The sequence below is a fragment of the Toxotes jaculatrix genome, chromosome 13 (assembly GCF_017976425.1).
Source record: "Toxotes jaculatrix isolate fToxJac2 chromosome 13, fToxJac2.pri, whole genome shotgun sequence".
Lineage (NCBI taxonomy): Eukaryota > Metazoa > Chordata > Actinopteri > Toxotidae > Toxotes > Toxotes jaculatrix.
Window position 1 is genome coordinate 1,545,481 of NC_054406.1, and position 23,322 is coordinate 1,568,802.

The 23,322-nt window shown below is 44.9% G+C and overlaps 5 protein-coding genes across 6 annotated transcripts; 2 read left to right on the forward strand and 3 right to left on the reverse strand.

The window, feature by feature from the left end:
- Positions 1 to 377: 377 nt before the first annotated feature.
- On the reverse strand, positions 378 to 7,666 carry rnf139 (ring finger protein 139). Its single transcript, XM_041053643.1, has 6 exons — positions 7,144 to 7,666; positions 4,762 to 5,417; positions 4,470 to 4,617; positions 4,251 to 4,357; positions 3,764 to 4,015; positions 378 to 3,646 (listed from the first exon to the last, which is right to left on the reverse strand). The coding sequence occupies exons 1-6, from the start codon at positions 7,304 to 7,306 to the stop codon at positions 2,864 to 2,866; spliced, it is 2,109 nt and encodes a 702-aa protein (XP_040909577.1). The 5' UTR covers positions 7,307 to 7,666; the 3' UTR covers positions 378 to 2,863.
- Positions 7,667 to 7,948: 282 nt separating this feature from the next.
- On the reverse strand, positions 7,949 to 11,321 carry tatdn1 (TatD DNase domain containing 1). Of its 2 annotated transcripts, none has more exons than XM_041053616.1 (12): positions 11,243 to 11,321; positions 10,562 to 10,627; positions 10,430 to 10,479; positions 10,267 to 10,330; positions 10,031 to 10,174; positions 9,831 to 9,873; positions 9,509 to 9,594; positions 9,379 to 9,419; positions 9,046 to 9,122; positions 8,861 to 8,931; positions 8,422 to 8,548; positions 7,949 to 8,270 (listed from the first exon to the last, which is right to left on the reverse strand). In XM_041053616.1, the coding sequence occupies exons 1-12, from the start codon at positions 11,319 to 11,321 to the stop codon at positions 8,168 to 8,170; spliced, it is 951 nt and encodes a 316-aa protein (XP_040909550.1). In that variant the 3' UTR covers positions 7,949 to 8,167. The 2 variants fall into 2 exon arrangements, with proteins under 2 accessions (XP_040909550.1, XP_040909551.1); XM_041053617.1 differs by lacking the exon at positions 11,243 to 11,321 and adding an exon at positions 11,142 to 11,203.
- Positions 11,322 to 11,595: 274 nt separating this feature from the next.
- On the forward strand, positions 11,596 to 13,611 carry ndufb9 (NADH:ubiquinone oxidoreductase subunit B9). Its single transcript, XM_041053909.1, has 4 exons — positions 11,596 to 11,727; positions 12,356 to 12,548; positions 12,835 to 12,948; positions 13,187 to 13,611. Exons 1-4 carry the CDS (start codon positions 11,639 to 11,641, stop codon positions 13,316 to 13,318), a joined length of 528 nt encoding a protein of 175 aa, XP_040909843.1. The 5' UTR covers positions 11,596 to 11,638; the 3' UTR covers positions 13,319 to 13,611.
- A 445-nt stretch (positions 13,612 to 14,056) lies between these two features.
- Positions 14,057 to 18,130, reverse strand: LOC121192295 (fibrinogen C domain-containing protein 1-like). The gene is made up of 6 exons (XM_041053907.1): positions 17,495 to 18,130; positions 16,525 to 16,759; positions 16,120 to 16,254; positions 15,769 to 15,985; positions 15,431 to 15,626; positions 14,057 to 14,398 (listed from the first exon to the last, which is right to left on the reverse strand). Exons 1-6 carry the CDS (start codon positions 18,128 to 18,130, stop codon positions 14,252 to 14,254), a joined length of 1,566 nt encoding a protein of 521 aa, XP_040909841.1. The 3' UTR covers positions 14,057 to 14,251.
- LOC121192296 (pro-opiomelanocortin-like) lies at positions 16,775 to 22,803 on the forward strand. The gene is made up of 4 exons (XM_041053908.1): positions 16,775 to 17,002; positions 20,855 to 20,950; positions 21,315 to 21,435; positions 21,715 to 22,803. Exons 3-4 carry the CDS (start codon positions 21,319 to 21,321, stop codon positions 22,240 to 22,242), a joined length of 645 nt encoding a protein of 214 aa, XP_040909842.1. The 5' UTR covers positions 16,775 to 17,002; positions 20,855 to 20,950; positions 21,315 to 21,318; the 3' UTR covers positions 22,243 to 22,803.
- The last annotated feature ends 519 nt before the right edge of the window (positions 22,804 to 23,322 follow it).

Genomic DNA, 23,322 nt, shown 5'->3' on the forward strand with positions numbered 1-23,322 from the left:
CAGATAATTACTGAGTAAATCTCTTAAGTCTTGGATGAAGGTTGTGATTTTATTAGACACCGTTTAAAGCGGCTGCTGTGAAGGACGCCCCAACATTTAGCCAGACATCTGCTCTTTTGCTGCTGAGCTCAGACGCTGGTACTCAAAGCCACAAACTGCAGCTCAAAGTGACTCAAGTGAGAAATTCAAAATGGTAAAGCAGCGCCACCTACTGGTTCAGCAACTCAACTGCAACTCCTCACACTGGAGCGTGTGCTCGTACGATCATTGGTTTTACTATGGATTTCTGTGCTGAATAGTTGTGTGTACTGAATGAGTGCTTGACAGAGTAGCTGAAAGGTGGTGTCAGTAGTCTGAGATACAGTCCAAACTCCATATCAAAGAGGATTTTATTTACATAAATCTCTTTTTAAAACAAAAGGCAAAATGAACAGCTTTTACCTTTTGAAAAGCTTTCAGAACAATCAGCCTAATAATCAAAGTCCTTCATAGCTGACACGTGTCAAAAAGCACAGTTTTCTAATCAAATTAGACCCCATCTCTTCCTCATTAAACATAATGCATTATTCCTTGCAGCTTATTTTCTGCGACCAGTAATTACAACAGTAATGAACATGGGTTTGTAGTCAAACCCTTAAGACGTTCAGGCTGTGGAAGTCTAAACAGTGTAATACTCAGGAGTTGTGCTTGAAAGCTTTTTAATACAAATTGACAATGCGGATCTCTATAGTCTCTGAGGGCTGTGTGTGTTGGCCGAGCTGTACTGTCAAGAAAGACGAAGACGTGACATTTTCTGAGGCTTCATTTCGTGCCAGTAGTTAAAGAGTTTGGATCAGTGTTCAGTAGGACATCTGCTGCTGGGAAACACAACTGAGCAACTGCTTGTTGTCGCTCAACGTTACAACAAATACCACAAACTGTGTGAAATGACAGTGTCTTTGCAACTTCACAGACAGTCGTATGCTTACTACAACAAAAGATGTTTGTACTTTTCCAGACCTTTCTGCAGCTCCTTCAGTTTGTTTGTTTTTTTTTCCAAGGCCTGGAAATTTTTCATTGTTTTGAAAGTACTCTTCCAGCCCCGCAGCAGGACCCTGAGACCAGAAACACCGTTTGAGCCTTCAGAAAGGTGCAGTCATTGGTGGCTGGACAGAAAGAGACAGCTCCAGCCTGTGCCAGTGATTAGAAACCAAAAAGTGCATTTACTGAATGACATCTGTGACTAACAGCTGACACATAAAACTATTTATGGTACTTTTTTTTCCTTTAAGTCCCTGACAGACAAAACATCCGGCACCTTTTCATACAGTATTTCTGTGACAATTACAGAGGAACACAGCGAAATAGTCAATTAACCCAATACATTTTCGCATGTTTTGGGAATACAGCTCTTAAAGTGTGACTTCCACTACGACTCCATATCAGCTCTCTTATTACAAACAATAATTTCTGGGTCTGAAACAAGAATTTAGCCAAACTTAATACTGATTTCTGTGACGGGAAAGGTGGAAAGTAGCATCACTGAAAAAGAAATAATTTGAAAACAAATGCTTCTCTTATTCTAAGGGAGAAAGTGTGCACGTGTTTGTTTTATTATATGTACAATAACGTACACAAATGTAAGCAAGGTCACACAAGGGACCAGTAGTAAGTAATGATAGAGGTATATCAGTGATTACAGTAGCAAGTCACTTTTTAATCAGACACACCTCCGTTTTTCTCTGGTTGGTGCAGAGTTGATAGAAAACTGCTTCACTCTCCTGCCTTCATTCTCTCTCTGAACAAGTTCACCAGTGTCCTCTTCAAGTTCATTAAGGACAAAAATGTTGAACGAGAGGACCAGAGACTCGAGCTGTGATTGATCTACAGGTCAGGGTTTGACTGTACTCACGGCTGGTTCACAAAGATAAAACGTCTGAGAGCAACTGAGAACGAGAGCGACCAATGTTCTGAGTGCACAAAACGCTGACAAAAAAACTACCCCTGCTGAAGCCTGCTGGCCAAAAAGATGACTGATGAAATATATTCTCAGATTCTTAGGAATCTGCCAAAACAGCTGGAGTTGTAGTGACAGCGGGTTTCAAACCTCAAACCTCTGTCTTCCTACAAACTCTCAAATCCTGACCTGCAGACCGACTCACGCTTGAACTTGTTTATAGTCGCTTCACAGTTTTGTCCTTAACAAACTAAAACACTGCAGCACTTCCCCAATTATACACAGCAAGAACTGCATCTTTAAGACATCGTCTAAGCACATTACACGTCGGCAGACACACACACACACACACACACACACACACACATTAGGGCTGCATATGTGACAAAATCTAAACAAAGTCATGATGTGGCTTAGATGTAGCTTCTTCTTTTCCTAAGAGAAAAACATTTCCACAGTTTGCTCAACAAGGCAGATCTGTGCTGAGCAGGAAGTCAGATATTTTAATTTAGTGATGTGTATCAGGTTTGAGGCGTTGAGAAATAAAAGGTGCACAGGCAGCTGTGTCCACATGGCAAGATTCACATCAGGATCTCTCTAATACTTTCTGGATAAAGTGGAAAAAAAACAAAAACAAACATGAGTATTTGGTCTACATCATGCAGCCCTAACACACACACACACACACACACACACACACACACTCGACACATACAATGAGAGCAGCAGTTACTCTTCCCCCGAGCCCTTATAGAATAAAACCCAAACTCAAGAATCAAACGAAAAGAAACTAACAAGAAAAAGGAGAAATGACATCCCTGACATTTTTTCAAGAACAAATTAAGATGCTAAAGTTGTGTTTTATAATTCTTTTTTAACTTAAATATAATAAAGATATATGTATTTCTTTCTATAGATTTTCTCTTGTCAGTCCTCGGTGGAGTCAGTGTCGTCATTGATATAGTCTTCTTCTATTGGCGTGCTGCCATTTTGAGTCCCCCACTCATCTTCGTCATACTCTATGCTGTCGTTGTCCTCCAGCAGCTCATTGTTGAGCTCCCCTTGTCCTCCTGCGGCCTGCGCGCCAGCCGCCGCTCCATTGGCCGGCAGCTCGGCGGGCGGCTGCCCGTGCTGGTTTTCACCCGGTGCGGGTGGGGCCGCGGCAGCGGCGTCCTGCGGCGCTGCGTAGCCCCCGTTGTTATTGGAGAAGGCGGCTCTGTCTCGGCTCTCCTCCTCAACGTAAACTCTCTGGTGGCACATGGGGCATGTGTCCTGGATGTAGAGCCACTTCCTCAGGCACAGCGCGTGGAAATAATGGTGGCAGGGCGTGATGCGGGCCGAGGTTGCAAAGTCCTGGTAACAGATGGCGCACACGTCCTCGATGTCTCTCAGCTGGTCTCCGCGCATCTCCGGCAGGGAGTTGATTTTCTTGACAGCTGTGCGCCGGTTGATGAAGGTCTTCCAGCCATTCTTGGCCTGCAGGTAGATGTTGAAGTAGGCGTGCAGGCACATCATGCAGGCGCGGATCTTGCTGCCCGACTCAAACATCATGGTGTAGGCCCCGTTTCCGAACATGATGACGCCGAACAGGAACTCGATGATGTTGCCTGTGGAGCGCACGTAGTAGACGTAGTCGTCCAGCTTCTCCCACAGGACGTTGGAGAAGCCATCAGCCATGAAGAGGCCATAGACCGTCAGTGACACCACCACCTGGAGCGGGAGACGGAGGGAACGAGTTACATGTATGTTGCACAGAGGAAAGTCGTGGAATACACAGACTGATGAGACCTAACAGGAAGTATCTGAGCGTGAAGTCTCCACCCTCACCTTCAGACAGAGCTCCACACAGAAGGCAGTGACGGCAAAGAGCCAGGTGTTGAGGGCGTAGTGGTGCCAGAGGGCGTAGCTGAGTGCCACAGGGAGCACAAAGAGCGCCAGGGACACCAGCAGGACAGGGAAATGGCGGCGAAAAGAGGAGACGTGGGAGGCGCTGAGGGACATCAGGACAGGGTCGGTCATGCCGTGGATGAAGTGTAGGATGGCCGTCAGCAGAAGGCACATGTTCCGGCTCAGACGAACCTTTGGATTAATGTTTTAGAGAAGTTCTCAGTTACTGACTCATTTACGTAATTACACAAAATATAAAAGCAGTATTGCTAATGTTCTTTCCAGTGTATCAACGCTTCAAAGGGATGTTTGTTAATGGTGGTTGGGAGGGCACATAAAGTCAAACATCCATCACTGCTGACAGCTGTGTACAGTACAATCTGTCAATAACTGAGGAGCGGGAAGCGTCAGTCCTGCAGGGACATACCAGGCGTTCCTCTGGGTCCAGGCTGCTGAGGCCGGTCTGCAGAGCCAGGATGAAGAACAGAACAGGAGCCACGAAGCCTAAACGCTTGTCCTCCTCCTCTGTCGAACCTGAAGAGACAAACCCAAGACAAAAACACTGGGCTTTAGGCACATTTTCACAGTGAGTGTGTACGGACAACAAAGGTGTGTACACATATGTAATACACAGACTCAGTCGTACCTATGAAGGCCAGGATGCTGAGGCCGAGGTAATGTGCAACGGAGGAGATGACCGCGCTCATCCCCAGCACGGTGAGCGTGGAGTCACAGCCGGAGATGATCAGGTTACTCGTCAGATCCCAGAACACGTCCCAGCTCAGCAGATAACCCTGAGAGCAGCAGCCGCACAGTAACACGTCACTCACTTCACTCTTTACTTTCAGACTATGCATTTCTTTTGACTCTACCTGCATGTAGTCGAAGTTTATTTAAACATTTGTAAAAATCAGCAATAGCATAACAACTGCTCTTACCTGTGAGTCGGAGCCCCCGTCTGTGGCGCCACCTGTGGCATCCCCGCTCTCCCTCCTCACCGCCCGCACCACATAGACCAGGATCAGCGCCTGGGCGGTGACCCGGGTCAGCCAGAACACCCGCAACACATCAGGGAACCTAATCCTCTTCCATGTGTCCTCTAGCAGCAGCTGAAGTCCGTAGATCCTGTACATGTGCCGTACGAGCAGGTAGACGTACCGACACGAATAGTAGAACCATTTGAGCCTCATGGCGAGGCACACGGCCGTGTTGAGAGCCAGCGCCAGGCCCGAGAACACGGCCACAAGCTGCCTGACGTCTGCAGGCAGCTCAATCATCAGCCCCCACAGAGGGATCATGATGTCCAGAACCACCAGCGCGGCAAACACCGACTGGAGGTTGAGCAGGAACACGTAGCCCACACCGAAAACGAGCTGGACCGCAGCCATGCCCAGCCACAGCGTTGGCCCGTTCCTGGGCAGCAACCTGAACCCCAACGCTGCTTTGTAGTAGGCGCTGTAGAAATCTATGTGGGAGGTGGCGTAGTAGTTGATGAGGACCGCCGCCATGCCGAGGAGAACAGCAAAGAACAGAGTGTAGAACTTGAACAAGGCTTTCTGGGAGAGCAGCAGCACCACACTTGAGATGAGGACACCTGGGACACAACAGAGACACAGTTAGCAAAACTGATAATAAACTGATGCAATGATCTAACAAGAACAAAATACCTTGTTTATTTATGTGTAGACTTATCTAAACATGTGCGCAGGGCTTTACAGAACAGAAGAACTGTTTCATGTTTTAATCTTGATAGCAGCAAAAACAGTTAGTGATGCCTGAACAGTTAGTGAAGACTTCAAAATCCAACCTAATAAATGTACTTTGACGTATAGTTAAAGTTAGTGCACTGGAGTGCATTGTCTCATTATCACGTGACACTTTCCATATCCCTTGCATACACTGTCACATTGACCTTAGGCCCCTGACAATGCTTATTTCTAACTGAGAAGCTTTGGTCAAGGACAGTGTTAACACTGGATCAGCTTTGCTGAGAGTTCAAAGACTACATTGATTTAGGCTCCTGAACTTTGTTGTTAAAGGGGTCTCGGTGGTTGTCTTGTCACATTCTGGTTTGAATCACTTTTGGGCACTTATTATTCTTTCTTATTCTTTATTTCCAGGTAAACGTGGCATTACATTGGATTCAACTGCTGGTACAAAACATACAGAATAGTGGACTGGAGAAACATGAGACTCCACTGCTGGCTGGCCCACTTTAAAGGCACCTTATTTGGCCCTCTGCCTCTCCAAACTCTTGGCTAACAGCAAGAGGACTTTCAAAGTGCCTGAGCTGGTCGAAGGTCTACAGACTGTACAGACCAGAAGTTATGTAATCTGCTTGTTGTTTATCTGTAAACAGCTTTTTCTGCAAATGACTGAACGCTCCACAGAGCAGAATAAAAACAGCTCGTAAATGTAGACTAGCTTCACATCTTTAAAAAGGTTCAACTGTGCCTGTCAAATGGTCCAAACATGTCATGTCATAGACTATGTGATAACAATACTAATTTATACAAATGAGGTGTTCAGGTGTAAACATCCCTGTTTGTAACCGTACATCAGGCTGCACAATATGCAAACTCAGCATTTGAATTTGACGTCATTCATAATTTTTCATATGGAACAAGCCAGAACTGTCACAAAGACAAAGTCTAAATGAACGTGAAGTAAGACCACACCAGCATTTGTCTATTGTGATGTCTCAGAGGAAATATAATGTGGAAATTATGGAATTCTACAACAATAATAATTAAAAAACGCCATTGTTCTATATATTGGAGGTGAAATAAATAGAAATAAAATAGAGAAATCCCAAATATTCAGTTTAAAATGATCTGAGCAGTAAATTTTCTCTTTTGAGAGGCTGAAACCTGCAGATATTTAGCTTTCTTGTTCACAACTTCTTTCTTGGAAAATGACCATAATTCGATTACCACAACAGTACCTGATTATTTTTTAGATCAATCGTGTAATCGATTAGTCAGCTAGTAGCTTCAGTAATTCCATGCTCTGCGGACTTGCTTCAGACCGATGTTCAGAAAAGACACTAGTCCGACAGAGACACAGAAACTGACAAAACACCTGACATTAGCAGGTTATTTCGGTATTTATCGAGTCCAGACTGAGACAAACTATTCAGCCACTGTGTCAGACGGATCTGACTTGTATTGATGTTACTGCCGGGATCTAAATCGGCTTTAGTCGGTCTGACAGGTGACAGAGCTCCACACGGCTGACCCTGCCTCGGGTAGCTAGCTCCCAGTTTGTTGACACAATCTGAAGGTTCCTGCTCTGGACTCTAAAAACGTTTAAATGCTTACCCATGACTCTGACCAACACCTTCCCCATCGCCCCGGCCCATCCCGAACCAGGGTCATAGTAAGAGTTAAAAATGGCGTCGATAATAAAGATACAGGGAACTCGCAGAGCCACATCCAGCACCGCTAAGGCCTGCTGGCCTATCCGGGCTTGAGTGGACGCCATGCGGCTTCTGTCGGGGCGCCTACAGTCTCGGGGAGCCCCGACTATCCATGTAACATTAAAATAAGTTAAGGTCCTCCCGCAGCCTCCTCTCGACTTCGGTTTCGCTTTCCCTGGCGTTTATTTGATAGCTGGCGACCTGCTGCCGTCCGCCATGTCCGCGCAGCTCAACCTCCTGTTGCTTCTTCTTCTTCCTCTGTTTAACGTCGGGCTGCTCCCATCGAAGGTCTTATCGCCCCCGGCCGTTTCTCTACAGGGTTCTCCTCAGAACCTCCGCGGTCTGGTATCAGCAAGTCTGTCGAGACGCCTGAGAACCGGACATTCGCTGCTGCTTCGGTTGCTTTGGGAAGACAGCAGAAGTTGCTAGGCTGTTCCGACGTAAGATGACGCAACTTCCGGCGTCAGAGGGTGTGGCTACCGACGTTACCAAAAAAAAAAAAAAAAATCCAAAATCTACATAGGTAAATATTATTTTAAAAAGTACAGATCTTTTGTTTTCCTTTGTTTCTTTCATGTCTTTTTGTAATTTCCATCCAGAGCTGGAAAGTAATTTCTCATATTCTCTATTAGCATTTCTACTAGCATCAAAACTGTAATCAGTTTATTTTGTATTAACTGAATTGTCCATTTATCCACAAATATTTCAACATTAGGAAAAAAAATGTGACATGTTTAATTCTTTAATGTATAAGAAGACAGATATTATAGGAAGTTATTTGAATTTTCAAAATAGGCATGGGGAGAGTTTTAACCCTGGACCTCTCATTCACTCACACATACATGCACATGCACACACACAAGAAGACTTAATCAGCTCAAACAGTAAAATAAGGCCATATCATGAAGATTTAATCTGGTCTATCATCAGCTCGAGCTGAAGAAGACTTTGATGGTGTTGCTGTAGATTGTGTTACACAGCTCCACAGGATCCTCTTCCCTTGCTGCTGCCATCACCTCCAAAACTTGTCTGGAAGAGAAAAAAGTGAAATGTGTCACAGTTCATTCATGCTTTCATTCAGTGTCTGTCTGATTGAGGTTTACCTGCTTGTAAACTGATGAATTTATCCAAAGAGTTCTGAAAAACTTTTACCCTCTTACTTCACCCTAACATTACTCACATGATGTGACAGGGCTCATTCCTGTCTTTTAGACAGTGTCCCACCTCCCATTTCTTCTTTGTGGGAAATGTAGTTTTAATATATTTGGAGCCTGCGTGAGTGTTCTTCACACCACACCACGGAGCATCTGGGAAGGAACAGCCAGGCATTAGATCATAAGTAAATCCCATATGAAAGTGTAATAACCACACTAACAGCATTTAGAATTTCTTAAATTTATTTAAATTTATTTAATGACAAAATATTTTATCTTGGATTTAAAAAAACTGTGACACAGATTCAGTGACATGCTGAAAACTCTAAATCGAATCGAACATCTCAAGATCTATTAAACAAGAAGCCTGGGAACTTTATGGGATTAACAAGGTTCATTCTGTCATCAATTAATGCACATTTTGCTAAATGCCTTCTTTATCACAATGAACTGCTTGCGACTCACCTGTTTCTATCATGAGCCTTTCAGTGGGAATCGACTTCATAGCTTCAATATTGGCTTCTGTTTTCAAAGAACTGAAAAAAAAGAAGTAACAACAAACACAGTTTAACTTGCAGTATTTTTAGAGTGCAGTTTCAAAATGAAATGATCTTTTAAAAAATCTACATCAAATTTGAAAATCCTCTCACCATCCATTTATTCCAATATAGAGGTCCAGGTCAATGAGGGCAGCAGCGTCCTCTGTGGTCCCATCAAACGAGTGGACCTGAGAGAGAAAATGAAAGGTGGTCAGCTGAGTCCTGCTTTGATTTTCCATCTTTATCTCTAATATATTTATTAAGGTGTAGACTCTTTGCAGACTGCAATGTACAACAGAAATGGAGGAGATACACACAGCACAGAAGAAATGCATGTTAATTACAGAGGCCGGTAAAACAAAACAAAATAATAAAGTGAGCTACTTCACTGTGTACTTTCTACCAAATGGACAGTACGCAGTGTCCTCAAACAAATGTCCTCACCACTCCTCCAACACATCGGTCTCGATTTCTCTTCATGATGTCTGTCAAAACGGAGACAAAGAAACCGTAAAATGATTTGTCTAAAAAAATCCCCTCCTGAACCAGACAGGTCTTTGGTGCACAGACCTACCAATGAACTCCTGATGGGAGTTTCTGCAGTGGAGGAACATGGGCAACTTGGTTTCCTCTGCCAGGTCAAACTGCTTCTCAAAGTATCTGCAACAGACGGAAGAGACAATTCTTTTTATTTCCTATTAATGTTTGAACAGAATGAATAATCAAGCATCTAATCAACAAAAAAAGGCTGTGACTCTGGGATGAAAAGACATTTAATCCTCCCTTCATGAAGGCTATTACTTTCAGTTTGTGTTGAAAATGCAGGACTGTTATGAGGCTGCAGGTGTTTTAGCTCAGTGTAAATAATACACTGGCCACTGAGAGGATAAACTTACTTGAGCTGAGTGTCTTTTGGGCAAAACTCCAACCTGTCAAAATCTGGAACAAGGAGAAAAGAGAGAGGAGAAAACAATGAGTCATCAGTGACTCATTTCTTTTGGATGAATATTATTATTTCTATTTTAATGACTGTCTTTTGACAGTGTTTTTATATATACATACTCTACACAAATGCAGCACTATTGACAGTACACACCCAGTCCACACTCTCCGATGGCCACAACCTTTCCTCTGTGTGCTGATGCCAGTTCCCTCAGACCAGAGAAGTACTGGGATTCTCCATTCTGCTCAAACTCACTGCAGCGGGTGGGATGGCAGCCAACCGTGCAGTAGAACTCCTCTGTAAAAGAAGGGAGCATGTTGAATAAATCAGCCAAGAACCATTTAGTCGCACTTTGTTCCACAATATGTGTGCATCACTGTTACCAGTACCTCTGGTCTCAGCTAATTTGAGGGCCTCCTTGCTGTCTTCAAGGCTTCCTCCTGTGATCATAAACTGTGAAAAAAACATTTCAAAGAAAGTTTGAACGTCTTTTTTCCCAAGACTTACACAGCCACATCAGCAGCTTGGCTTAGATATTGATACTCAGCTTACCTTTTCGACTCCAGTTTTGAGAGCTCTGTCGATGATCTGATTGAAGTCATCTGTCGGAAAAACACAGCTGGTCTCAGACAAACTTCACCTCGACAGCCCACAAAAGAAAATACCACTGAAGGAAACACTCACCGTCGTGTTTCTGCTTCCCTCTGTAGAGTCCTCTGAACATGGGATCTGTCAGGTTCACACCGATATCTGGAGAGAGAGAGGTTGGACATCACGGATACTGCACTAAGTCACCAAACACTGCTGGAAACAATAACATGCTCTCGTGTGATGCAGTATGGTGAAACTAGAATTTTGAAAGTATGGTGAAAATCAATTTTTGTTTGATAAATTACTTAAAAGTTTGATTGAGGTTTATCAATATTGTTGCCAATTACTTTCGTAGTTACCGATTGATCGATCAGTTGTTTTAGCACACTATAAAACTTTAACTGCTCCATGAGTCTCTCATCATTTTGTGTTAACAGTTGAATGACAAGGGCTTGTTGTTGCGTGGATTGTTTGTTCATCTTAACTGCTTGTAACTAATGTGAAACTGAAAACGTTTATTAGTATTTTTGACCAAATGTGCTGTGGTCCAGTATAAGCTGTGATCAGGAGAGGTGAACTGCTCTAAACCAAAAACAGACCACCTGACATCTCCCTGCAAGCCTCTGCTGTCATTTTCAGCAGAGCTAGCACATTAGCTCCCGTGCTAACTAACCGTGCAGGCTGGTGTGTTCACTACAAGCAGCAGCAGACAAAGACCCTCAGCGTCCTCTGCCTTCGTTACGTGTTTTTAGCCACAGAACACGAGTGTCTTACCAATGAATTTGTGCTGAGCCATGGCTGTGGAGGCAATGCTGCTAAAAAGAGCCACACATGCAGCTCTCACCAATCCCATAATGCTACAATACCGTAACTACTGTGAGAGAAGTCACATTACTGAAAGAGCCAGATTTTTTTTTTTTACCACAGCCCCGGGCCTCCCTAAACGCATCACATTTACTCCATATAAACTCTGTCTCTCCAATTTGTGGAAAGAATGAAAGCGCCATGTACAGTAGGAGGTCAATACAGAATGAAAATAATGGTTTGTTTTTAGGTACAGAGAAATATTTTCGCGCATTTTGTGGGCGTTTACGGTAGTCACGTCTAAACGCCACAAAGTCCCAGAATCCTCCGCGCTGGTTGGAGAGAAGGTGACAGGGGACGGTGAAAATGGCCTCTGCCTATCTGACTCACCAGCAGAAAGTGTTGCGGCTTTACAAGAAATCACTGAGACACCTCGAGTCATGGTGCATCTTTAGGTAAGAGCAGCTGCCTTCGTTTGAGGTCGAAGATGAAAAGTCAGTAAATAAATAAACGGTGCCGCTGAATAATGTGCGGTTTTTCGGCTAAGCTAACAGCTAGGCTAGCCGCTAGTCAGGTCACTCATTCTGAAGTCAGCCTGTTCCACTGCAAAAATATTTATTTCCCCCTGTTCATTCACTTCTCATCCAAGAGCGTTCCCATAACCATGCCAAGGACTAATCAGTTCACTCAGTATTATTTTTGGTTTTTGGTGCGTTGTGAATGCAGATATCCAACGGGCGCCAGCTAGCGTCGGAATCAGTGAATAATCAAAACAGAGCAAAATCTAAACCTGACTCATTACACGGCCCAATAAATACAGTCTGAACGGATGTACCTGAAATATGGCCTCATACAGTCACACATCGTATTGCTCAGTTAAGGTTAAGGCAGCTGTCGTAACATCACCCCGAACCATACTGGACTTTTGATTTGGTTATTTGAGAGTTTCAAAAGTAGTAGTTGTTATTTTCTCATGAGAAAGGATATTGCAGAGTACTGTTAATACTTGCATAACAGATGTATACAGGACTGTCTGTTGTGACTTTAGAGATGTATCAGCTGTTGTTTCCTTTTCCGTTATAGAGACAAATACCGGTTCTACGCCTGCATGCTGCGGGCTCGCTTTGATGAGAACAAGGATGAGAAGGACATGGTGAAGGCCACCATGATGCTGAAGGCAGGAGAGGAGGAGTTCTGGTCCAACCAGCATCCTCAGCCTTACATCTTCCCCGACTCTCCTGGAGGGACCTCCTACGAGAGATATGAGTGCTACAAGGTGAGGCAGAGCTTCATGTGATGGGGCACACCATATTTTTGAAACTTTAAGTAATGGTTGGCAGACAGCACTAACAATTTGTAGAATGTACTGTACAATAGGCTACAATAAAGTTTCCTTATTAATATTCTTTAATTGCAGTGATATTTCTATTTTATTTATGGTGGGGCAGTGTTTTGATGAAACTATTAATCAGGAAAGTGGGATAGATATGGATGTTTCATTTGATTTCCCATATCAGGGGAAATGTGAGGGCAGTGCATTGAACTCCGTTTTGTTCCTGTAGGTCCCAGAGTGGGTCCTTGATCACTGGCACCCCTCGGAGAAGGCCATGTACCCTGACTACTTCTCCAAGAGGGAGCAGTGGAAGAAGCTGAGAATGCAGAGCTGGGACAAAGAGGTGAGCTGGGCTGCATACAGCAGGAATATAAACTTTCCCTTAAAAGAAGAAAATAGCTTTTCCCAGTCATAAAGATATTTGAACATCTCCATCAGCACAGCAGATTTTAGAAACAGGGGACACGTGTTCTCTCAGTGAAATCCGCCAGGTGGCAGCAGAGTTCAACCTGTTGAACTCTCTCAGGTCCCCGCTGTCTCTTGATTGGACTCTGATTAAACTCTGATTCTTCTGCTCCCAGATCGCCCAGCTGCAGGCTGAGACTCCAGCCGGAGGCCCCAAGACCGAAGCTCTGCCTCCTGCCCGCAAGGAGGGCGACCTCCCCCCTCTGTGGTGGCAGTACGTCACCCGCCCCAGGGAGCGCCCCACATAAACACCCTCCACCTCCTGGGTGCAGTCACCCCTGCACTATGACGGGGAACTATCCCGACCACAGCAGCAGCAGCATGAAGACCATCTGACCTCTTAATGAGTTACCACCTGTGTGTTCAGGATGTTATCACAGTCACACCTGAGGAGATTCACCTGAGCTCGTGGCACGGCTGAGAAAACAACCTCCCTCTATTTAAAGTGATTCTTCAGTAGTTTTTGGAGGTTGGTGACTTTGAGAACTCCTGTAGATGTATGACTTAATACCTGGAACTGTTCCAATAAATGTGTAATGAAAATTGTGTGTGTGTTGTGTACAGTGGGGTACACTGCTTTCTGTGAAGCCATGTTCAACCACAGCCGATGCCTAGCTTTGGGAAAATATTACAACCTGATGACTCAATTGAAAATCCTGCTTATCCTGACATCTGCGTTGGGTAAAATGTTACTGATGAGGCAAAGCAAGAAGCAGTGACCTTTAATTTGGTCAGAACACCTGCTGTACTTTCAGATGTGTCCAACCTTTACATGCAGGTAAGATCAAGTGTGTGAGACCACTCGCACTTAATGGAATAACATGTGTAGGCACAGTATGTCCTGATGCTAAGTGACCACAGCATCATGTACGTTTCAATTAAAGTTAATCACCACCAGGTACAGTGAATATAATCTGACCTCCAGTCTGCGAAATTTTTGAAAAAATTGGTTTCTACCTAAGACAAACCAACAATAAACAGGTCCCAAATGTTTTATTTTATTTAAAGGCTTAGTTATCTCTTACAATTTTCAGTGTCGCTCAAACAGTGCATTTGGGGACTATTTTCAGTGGCGGATTAATAGATACTTGGTGCTGTAGTGGATATTTCTAGCAGCTCCTAGAGTCCGTGGAAGCTGCCAGCTGAGCATCAGACTTACACTAGTGACACACAGTCCATCGCTACGGCGACAAACGTGGCCTGAAGTTGCGTGGTCGTACCATCATGGTGGCCGCCTTCAGAGAGTAGAAGTCTGAATCCTTCCAGGAGAACCAGACGATGCCGTCCGGCCCGAGCAGATTCTGAGCTTTCAGAGAGTAGCGCCCCCCCTGGTCAAAGACAATATTTCTACATGAAATGTCCTGTGTTTTAACACTTCTGTTTATTAAACACATCCGTAATGGTGTTTAAAAAAAATAATGTATATTTGATGATCCTCCACTTTTCGGAGGGCCTCATCCACCCCAGCCTCACACGGTCAGATTTTACCGTTAGGTGGAAGTAACCGATCCACTGACTAAGAACAATCAGCTTTGTTGGTGGGTGTAAGAACAGGCTCCTGTTCCAGAGCCAGAGAAACAGCAACAGTAAACATTTAAACGAATTTAAATGAAAAAGCAAGTTAGTCTGATTATCAGTCTCCTCCCTCCCCGAAAACTCTGGTCCTATGTTGTAGGGCTGAACGATTCTAGGAAAAGATCTAATTGCGATTTCAATTTGACTTTCACCATTCTATAAAGTCCTTGACAAATCGCAGTTATTACAACTGAAGAATTAAAAGAGCATCTTTGACTGTCTTAACTTAAAGTAATGAAAAACAAATATCCATAACTGTGTTAAGTTAAAAAAGTGAAATATCCCAGCATTCTCTCCGGTGTGGTCAGTGGGAAAGTATGCTGTCTGCGCGACAGGTGTTGCACAGTACCGGTTTCCGGTGCACGTCTGCGGCCTCAGACCCGAAATATTACCAAATGAGCGACGTGCTGTTTTTCTTGGGGATTAAACGCCGTAACTCCGCTTCTGCTCCAGCTGAAGCCATTTCACTAATGAAGCGGCAGGTGGAGCAGGTGATACTGATTGCGTTAGCCTGACCTGTGCACGCGCAGCATGCCGCTTCTGATCGGTGAGCTCGGCAGGTTGGGAGACGGCAGGTATGTGTAAAATAGCTGGCACAGCAGATCCTGGGTCAGTCAGGAGCACTTGTCTGATCGCGTTGTCTGAAATCGCAATTTCCATCAGAAAACGATGAATCGTTCAGCCCTGCTATGTTGTATATTTAAATTCAAAGTGTTGTCCTTCTCATTAACATTTATATCCTTACACAACAGCACATACACACGATGACACGTGATTCTGTCTACCTTGTAGTAGACGCCGTTGAGGTTGGCGTAGAAACACTGGTGAAACCACCAGCCGGAGTGGCTGATCTCCGCGCAGATGTTTCCGGTGTCCGGTGTGCTGAAACCGTGCCGGTTGTGGTACCAACTGAATGAGTCCTCCACCGTTCCACTGAAACCAGACACATGGAGGCGGTACTGGTTCTCCTCATCCTCGATCCTGCAGGAGGTGGAAAGGAAACCAGTATCTCAACAAAGTATAGCGGCCCTTCGCTGAGCCTCCCCTCTTCCAGTTACTGTCGCTACGACTTCCAAATGTTCCTGCCTTGCACCTCACAGGAGCAGCCTCTCCCCCTGTGTACCTGAAGCTGTGGTACAGAGCGTGTCTGTGGGCGTGGCTCCAGTCCTGCAGGTCGATGCGGAGGCTGTAGTGCCCCTGGTTGGACAGCAGATGGAGGTGCTGGTTTCCCAACCAGTGTTCTCCCCGCAGCTCGCCAAAGCCGTCGCGGTACTCTGACCAGCCGCGGTTAAAACTCACCGTGCCGTCTCTGCGCCGCTGAAACACCGTCCAGCCCCCACCTGGTGCGCGCACACACACACACACACACACACACACACACACACACACACACACACACACACACACACACACAGAAATATATATACATACATATACATATACATGTAGTGAATATAGAAATCGTGTCTCGTACCCTCGGTCTCCATGTCGCAGTAGACAGGCAGGGAGCCGCCTGGTGACAGGACAATGGTGTAAACACCAGAACGACGAACACCATTGTGATACAGAGACGCACAGTCCGAAGGACAGAAAGACAGGTACTGTCCTTCTGAGGGGACAGAGACAGAGACAGAGCTTTACACAGCATCATGAAACACTCACACTCTCAACTAAAACTAATGAAACTAGTCAAATACTGAGATACTGAGTCTGTGTAGCTGCTTCTTCCTCTCGTGTTTGTTGTTCTTGTTGTTGGTTTGTTGTTGTTGTTGGTTTGTTGTTGGTTTGTTGTTGTTGGTTTGTTGTATGAACTGGTTCTGGCTGTGTTAAAATGAGCTTTGCAGCATGCACCTCACCGCTGCGTGTGTCGCATGCGTACCTGGTGGCAGTGTGTCTCGCATGCCCAGCGGCGGGGCAGCTCTGATGACATTGACCGCGCAGCCCGTGCTGTGGCTCACGCGCTGCACGGCGGCCGACAGGTTGCGGAGCTGCGCCTGCAGCTCGTGCAGCAGCGCCGCATGCACGTGGAGCAGCGTGTCGGCCTTGGCGTGACGCAGCTCCAGGGAGCGCAGCCGCTGGTCAAAGGTCGAGTTTAAACCAGCGCCTTCTTCACCCTGAGAGAGAGAAAGAGAGAGGAAGAGAGGAGAGTTTGAATCTGCAGGCTGTTCTGTTGAAAACAGTTTTACCCTAAAAAGGAAAAAAGCTGTAAAGAAGCTGCAGCTGAGAGAATCCACAGGGAATTTATCTCTGCCTGCTCAGTTCTTTAACCCGTTTAAAGGAACCTCAAACAGCACAGGGTGTTAATTCTTATAGATTCAGCTCTGAAATGGATACTGCTGCTCATTAGTCTCCCCTTGGTAAGACCAGTGTTCACTTTGTCTGATTTTAGCTACTGCTTCATTTACATGGTAAAATAAACTGAACATAAACTTACGGGAAAGTTACAGGCAACACAAGTAGGTGAATTTAGTCCATTGTTTTATTTACATGCTCAAATCTGAAGGAAATCGTGGTCTGTGCACTGTTCCACCAAGACTTTATGATCATTTTCTCTGGGTAAAAAGCCTGCAGCTAATCCAGTTAGCATTCAGGGTTAAGGAGGACTTAGTGGGTGTCAAGACAGAGAGATAAACAGAGGCAGAGATAAACAGGGGGAGAGACAGACAGAGAAAGGAGGGTGTTGTGTTTTACCTGCTGCCAGATAGTGGCACTGTAATAGTCAGCTCAGTTCTGACATCTGTCTTCTCCATAAGAGGGCATGTGACACTAGGTGACAGCTTCTGTTCTCTCTTTCATTGTGTCTCTAAATAAACATGTAGTAAACTAGCAAACAGCCAGTCTACCTGTACCTCCAGGGTCTTGACTCGATGCCGGTGGTTCCTCAGCTCCTCCTGCAGCTCTGACATTGTCTCCCTCAGCTCCTCCAGCTGCTGCTTTCTGTTCTGGTTCTCGTGCAGCCAATAGGAGACGTCGTCCGTACAGCGGAACATGTCTGGGCAGCGTTTCTGGGACGTTCCCACAGGAGGCAGCGTCGCCGTCAGCCGGCACTGGCCGCTAGACGTCAGCTGGCTGCTGTACTCACCACACTGTGCAGATGAAGAACCAATAGTCTGGTTGAAGGCTTCACTGGTGCCGTCGTCCACGCCAGTGTTGCCACTGCGCATCACAGGTGGGGTGTCAGGGGAAAGATCGGGGTGTGTTTCCAGGAGGGAGGGAGGAGGATGCCAGTCAGCATCTTCATAGTTGTCCTTGTTTATGTCCGGTACGTCCCAGTTTGTTTCAATTTTCGTGTCTGGTACATCCCTGCTTGTTTGGGTACTCATGTCCAGTACATCTGCAGTTGTTTCTCTGAACATGTTTGGGTGTACGTCCTCATCATGGCCGATGTCTGAGTGTTCATCAGAGGACACAGAGTCACCAGCGACCGGCTGCAGACACCAGCCGGTCAGTAAGACAAAAACCAGTACACCAGATTGCCACTTCATTCTTCATCTGTAGCTCGCCCTCCCTGGTTGTTGTTGACAACCATAGCAACTTTAAGTTAATTCACCAGTAGAATCGGTTTCAACCACTGGACCAACATCAGAGTCCGATGTCATCGCCTCGCCTATAGTCCCAGGTCTACACCTCTTCCAGCATTAGGTTTGAGTTGTAGGCTTCAATTCATGATCAGGAAGAGCTGAAATAATGGGCTGCTTCAAACCCTGTCGTATCCCAGCCCAGGATTCTGTGAAGGAGCTCAGCCAAGCCCAGAGTTTTCACATTCACCTGAGCGGTGGTGGAAGAGATCACAAAACAAACAAATTTGCTTTACATTCTGGGTAAATGAAGACAAAAAACCCCCAAAACAAACAAACATGGCTGATTTGGCTGAGTTCAGCGCAGTACAGGGGCATTTTACTGGAAACGTCTGAGATGAGAGTACAGCAGTGGAAAAACAAAACTATAACAGAAGAAATGTTCATGGAAATCCAGATCCATGAAATCTGTTGGTGCATTCAAGGATTCTCCGACATTTAAGATCCCAGATACTGGGATTGCTGATTCCCAGTATTTTCATACCACTGGACAAAAGCGAACAGGACAGAAATGAGCTGTAATCAGTGGGAACCGAACAAGCTAAAAAACTGATGATAAGCTTTGAAAAATACGCAGCTGGTAATGCAGCCAAGGAGCTCAAACATTAAAACCTACAGGAACGTTCCATTAGTTCACATGAAGTTCATATTTAAGTTGAAACACACAAAGCAATTGAGCTTCATTCCTACCTGTCGTCTGATATGTCCCAGCGTCTCGGCACCGAATTCACCTCAATGGAAAAGTATCAGGATATCCAGCAGACTGTGTGTGTGTGTGTGTGTGTGTGTGTGTGTGTGTGTGTGTGTGGGTGTGAGTGAGAGTGTGTGTTCGGCTCTGGGTATGACATCTTATCTTGATAATCCTTTAAGGAGATTGGCAGCCATTGGTAATGTATTACATACACTGGGAATAGAGTAATGTGACTGCAAGTTACAGCAACAGACACCGACACCGTAAAGTTGTCTGGAGCAACAATGCTAATGAGTAAATAAGGAAATAAGTTTAAAAGAAAAATGTACTTGGTAAACATCAGGACCAGGGAGAAAACTTTACATGCAACATGTTGTTTCTGTTCATTTCACACAAAAACACAGAAAGACAAACTGAATTTAATCGCAGGAGCTGGTGAATGAAGTTCCTCCAGCTCTAACACTGTGTCGTTAATGTCACCGGTTATATGACTTTCCATCGTCCCATTACCTCTTCATATTCTTCCTGAACAAACTGGAGAGAGTTTGTGTGTGTGTGTCTGTGGTTGGGCGGGGTGGGGGGAGAGGGGAGGTAATGGATTGAATGGAGGTTCAAGGCTAGGAGTCCTCTAATGGGTTTATATTTACCTACCCGCCTTCAGAAGCTGCTCAGTTTGTTCTATTAGAAAAACAGAAAAAAAAAAAAAAAAAAACTGAAAACCTATGAAAAGCTGACATGAAGCGCTGCAGGGTCCGTTAGTCACTTTATAAACTTTTGACATCCAAAGCATTGATTGAATTCCTTTTTATATTAAAGCAGCTAATGTGTTTTAATGAATATAGACCACTCAAGTCCAAGTCACAAGTCAAAGACGGAGTCAGAGTTCTTCATCAGTGAGCTGATGGACAGAGCTCAGCTGGCTCTTTCACCTCAATTCCAATTTTTGTAGAAAAACATACTAATAAGCTGCAAACTCTCAAAGAGAAACCAAATGAGCGGATTTCCCAAAATGTCAGAGAGCTCCTTTAAGGTGAGGGTACAGAGAGTCGACTCAGAGCTTTAAAAATAAAGTTGATCCCGATCAGCCAGTCTCCTTCAGATTCATCATTAGTCACACTGACGCTGCAGCAGGTGAGTGTGTGTGTAACTGTAGACTCTGTTTCCCCTCTGTGATCACATGTCGCTTCGGTGTTAATCTACCACGTGTGTCAGCTGACATTTAACACTCAGCTGCATCAGAACGATGTGAAGTGTCAAACAAACCACATGGAGTGTGTGTGTGTTTCTGTTGTGTGCCACCATGTTTCTGTCCCATTGTCTTCAGTTTTGATTTTGATTTTAGAGTTTAAAGACAAGATGATGTGGTTCCTCCAAACCACCTGCTGTTGTCACAAGGAGAAACAGACAGATGAAACAGAGCTACGACTTATTACAGGTTATTTTAGTAAAACCAGGAGTGTGAAGACCAGCAGCACTCGGGCCGAGCTTGAGCGTGGCGCTGCTTATCTTGCACACTTTCCATGTTCAGCATCTCAGTTACCTCTGTAGTTCTCATAGTTGTACGACTTTAAAAAAACAATAAAAATTACAAATTACAGTTCATCCTGAGGGGACATGAGGGTCTGGAACAAAATGAATTAAATTAATCAGGTGATTAAACCTTCACTTTTATCTTTTGAACAGTTTGCTTGTGCTTGTGAGGCTCCAGAGTTTAGGAGGTTTTCTGAGAATCTGATGATGATGATGATGATGATGATGATGTGTGTGTGTGTGTGTGTGTGTGTGTGTGTGTGGGCAGAGGAGGGAGGGATTATATGTCACTGATTTTCACGCAGCATTGTGTGTTTCCCAGCATGAATGGGAGAATGATGAGGAGATCTCAGGTTATAACGTCATTGTGTGTGTGTGTGTGTGTGTGTGTGTGTGTCCTTGGCTGACAGGGTATAAAACTGGCCGGTCAGTTGGAGGAACAAAGCTGCAGAGGAACAGCAGAAATCTTTGTTCAGCGGTGGAACGATAAGAGAAACGGCCGAGTCGTGAGTATCTTCATTATCTGTTCATATAAAAATGTTTTTCTCTATTAATGTTTTTAAAAAACGTTTTTTCTTTGTTTGAATTCTTTTACAAATAAAAAACATCACAGCCAGCCATGAATGAAGGAAATAAGCCAGACGTATAAATGTGCATCAGAAAAGTTTTAGAAAACTAAATGATAAAAAGAAGATGAAGAAGAAGTGAATATGTTAGAATCATAAAGTGATGTATTTGTTAAAATTAATTAATTTTCATTTGTGAATCTGACTGTACCTGTCGCGATGAGAGGCTTTTATTTTGTAATTCTGCAGCAGAATAAATCCCCTTCATGTACAGTACATGTTATCATCTCTGATTGGCCGGCAGGAGAATGTGTCCTGTCTGGCTATTGGTGGCTGTGACGGTTGTGAGCGTGGCCAGCGGAGCTGTCAATCAGTGCTGGGGGCATCGGAGATGTCAGGAGGTCAACACTGGGAGCAGCATGATGGTAACACACAAACAGCACACAGGAAACACACACAGGGGGAAACCACGATTACTCTGGGTGTAAAAAAGCATTGTGGGGCAGTTATGGGAGGCCTTTGCTAAACGGCAGCACAGTTCAAAACTTCAACAAGCAGTTGTTGACCAGTAAATAACTAACTGACAATACGTCTTCAGTACATTAACATAAAACTTAATTAGCTGTATGTACAGACTGGGATGCTGCTTCCTCTGTTCACTTATTACATTAAACACTGAAATACATCTTCTCTGTCTCCTGTAGGAGTGTATCCAGATCTGCAGGTACAACTTTACCACTGAGCCGTCAGTCGTCCCGGGCGATGGTCATCTCCAACCTCCTTCTCTGTCGGACCCAGAGTCTCTGCCTCCCCTCTCTCTTTTACCTTCCTCCCACCCTCAAGCCAAGCGCTCCTACTCCATGGAGCATTTCCGCTGGGGAAAGCCCGTTGGAAGGAAGCGCCGCCCAATCAAGGTCTACACCTCCAATGGCCTGGAGGAGGAGGAGTCAGCTGAGGTTTTCCCTGGAGAGATGAGGAGGCGGGAACTTGCCCGCGAGATGATATCGGCAGAGGACGAGGAGAAGGTGGCAGAAGAGGCGCAGGAGCGAGATGTCCACCAGAAAAAAGACGGCACATACAAGATGAAGCACTTCCGCTGGAGCGGCCCTCCGGCCAGCAAACGCTATGGTGGCTTCATGAAGAGCTGGGATGAACACAGCCAGAGACCACTGCTCACGCTCTTCAAAAACATCATCAGCAAAGATGGACAGGAGCAGACGAGAGAGCAGTGAGCGGAATTGTCTCAATTAATGGTTTAGTCTATAAAATATCAGACAAAAGTAAAACATTTCCGGCGATACAAAACAGTAAACACAGCTGACATTTCTGCTTGTAAAGTGACTTGGAAGTTCTTTCTCTCCTGGTTTTCCTTCTCTCTCCTCCTGGTCTTTCTCTCCTCCCCTGTTTGCTCTCTAGGTTCCACCTGCATGATTAGTATTTCACCTGTGACTGGCTGCTTGCACCCAGGAAACCAGAATAAAAGGCCCACACTTCACAGCACTGTGAAATACTGTTTGTTAACAGGAGGTATGTGGAGTGAGGCTGAGAACCACAGGGAAGCTGGGGTACCCTTTACACTATTTCACTCGTGGTTTTCAGAGGCAGGGCGCGGTCAGGCCTGGTTTTGTTTGATTGGTTTCATTTATTTGGCACAACCTCATCGGCTCGTCCTCCTCCACATTGTTGTGAACCCTCTCTGAATTGAGAGCAAATAAAAATAATTTTGTATTGTCCACTACTCTGAGATGTGGCTGTTCTGTTCCCCCAGGGGATGTAACAGCAGCTAAAACTGTTTGGTTAATGTTGGGAATTATTGTCATCATGATTAAACGTAGGAAAAAGAAAACAATCCGCTGTTTGCTGCATCGGTTCACCCCGACCCTCAGCAGACACGTTACTCCTGCCAACACACAAAGCCCAGCTGAGGCTGATGGGAACACCCTGAGAAAAAATGAACATGATGACCTGGTGATGGTGCCAGAGGATCAGCGGAAACCTTGTGTTAGTGACATGAAAACTAGTGTAGCACCACAATGGCTCCACAGGGGGAGCAGCACTGGTTTACAGCTCTATGGCAAAACAACACAACACGTGGCAAAATGTTTTCAGTTCAGACAGAAAAATGTCACAGCAGTTATTAATGTAAGCATCTGGACACAACTGAATTTATGAACGGGTGAATCACTGAGCTGCCCTACAAAAACATGTCACTGTAGAAAAAAGCAGAATAACTCTGTAAAACTGTCTGTGCTTCTTCCAGGTTATAAAACAGTAATATGGTGCAGAGCACAAAACAAACAAGGTATGTGAAA

Bases quoted from the DNA above. Each gene is read 5' to 3' on its own strand.
- rnf139 (XM_041053643.1), bottom strand. From the start codon at position 7,306: ATGGCGTCCACTCAAGCCCGGATAGGCCAGCAGGCCTTAGCGGTGCTG. The intron at 4,618-4,761 runs GTAAGAGCAGTT...TGCTGCTCTCAG, and splicing joins ACGGGGGCTCCGACTCACAG to GGTTATCTGCTGAGCTGGGA. The intron at 3,647-3,763 runs GTGAGGGTGGAG...CTCCCGCTCCAG, and splicing joins GTGTGGAGCTCTGTCTGAAG to GTGGTGGTGTCACTGACGGT.
- tatdn1 (XM_041053616.1), bottom strand. From the start codon at position 11,321: ATGGGATTGGTGAGAGCTGCATGTGTGGCTCTTTTTAGCAGCATTGCC. The intron at 10,628-11,242 runs GTAAGACACTCG...CTCTCTCTCCAG, and splicing joins GGCTCAGCACAAATTCATTG to ATATCGGTGTGAACCTGACA. The intron at 9,595-9,830 runs GTAAGTTTATCC...CGTCTGTTGCAG, and splicing joins CCAAAAGACACTCAGCTCAA to ATACTTTGAGAAGCAGTTTG.
- ndufb9 (XM_041053909.1), top strand. From the start codon at position 11,639: ATGGCCTCTGCCTATCTGACTCACCAGCAGAAAGTGTTGCGGCTTTAC. The intron at 12,549-12,834 runs GTGAGGCAGAGC...TTGTTCCTGTAG, and splicing joins AGAGATATGAGTGCTACAAG to GTCCCAGAGTGGGTCCTTGA. The intron at 12,949-13,186 runs GTGAGCTGGGCT...TTCTGCTCCCAG, and splicing joins TGCAGAGCTGGGACAAAGAG to ATCGCCCAGCTGCAGGCTGA.
- LOC121192295 (XM_041053907.1), bottom strand. From the start codon at position 18,130: ATGAAGTGGCAATCTGGTGTACTGGTTTTTGTCTTACTGACCGGCTGG. The intron at 16,760-17,494 runs GTACAGGTAGAC...TCTCTCTCTCAG, and splicing joins ATCGAGTCAAGACCCTGGAG to GGTGAAGAAGGCGCTGGTTT. The intron at 14,399-15,430 runs GTAGACAGAATC...GTCTTTGACCAG, and splicing joins TCAACGGCGTCTACTACAAG to GGGGGGCGCTACTCTCTGAA.
- LOC121192296 (XM_041053908.1), top strand. From the start codon at position 21,319: ATGTGTCCTGTCTGGCTATTGGTGGCTGTGACGGTTGTGAGCGTGGCC. The intron at 21,436-21,714 runs GTAACACACAAA...TGTCTCCTGTAG, and splicing joins ACACTGGGAGCAGCATGATG to GAGTGTATCCAGATCTGCAG.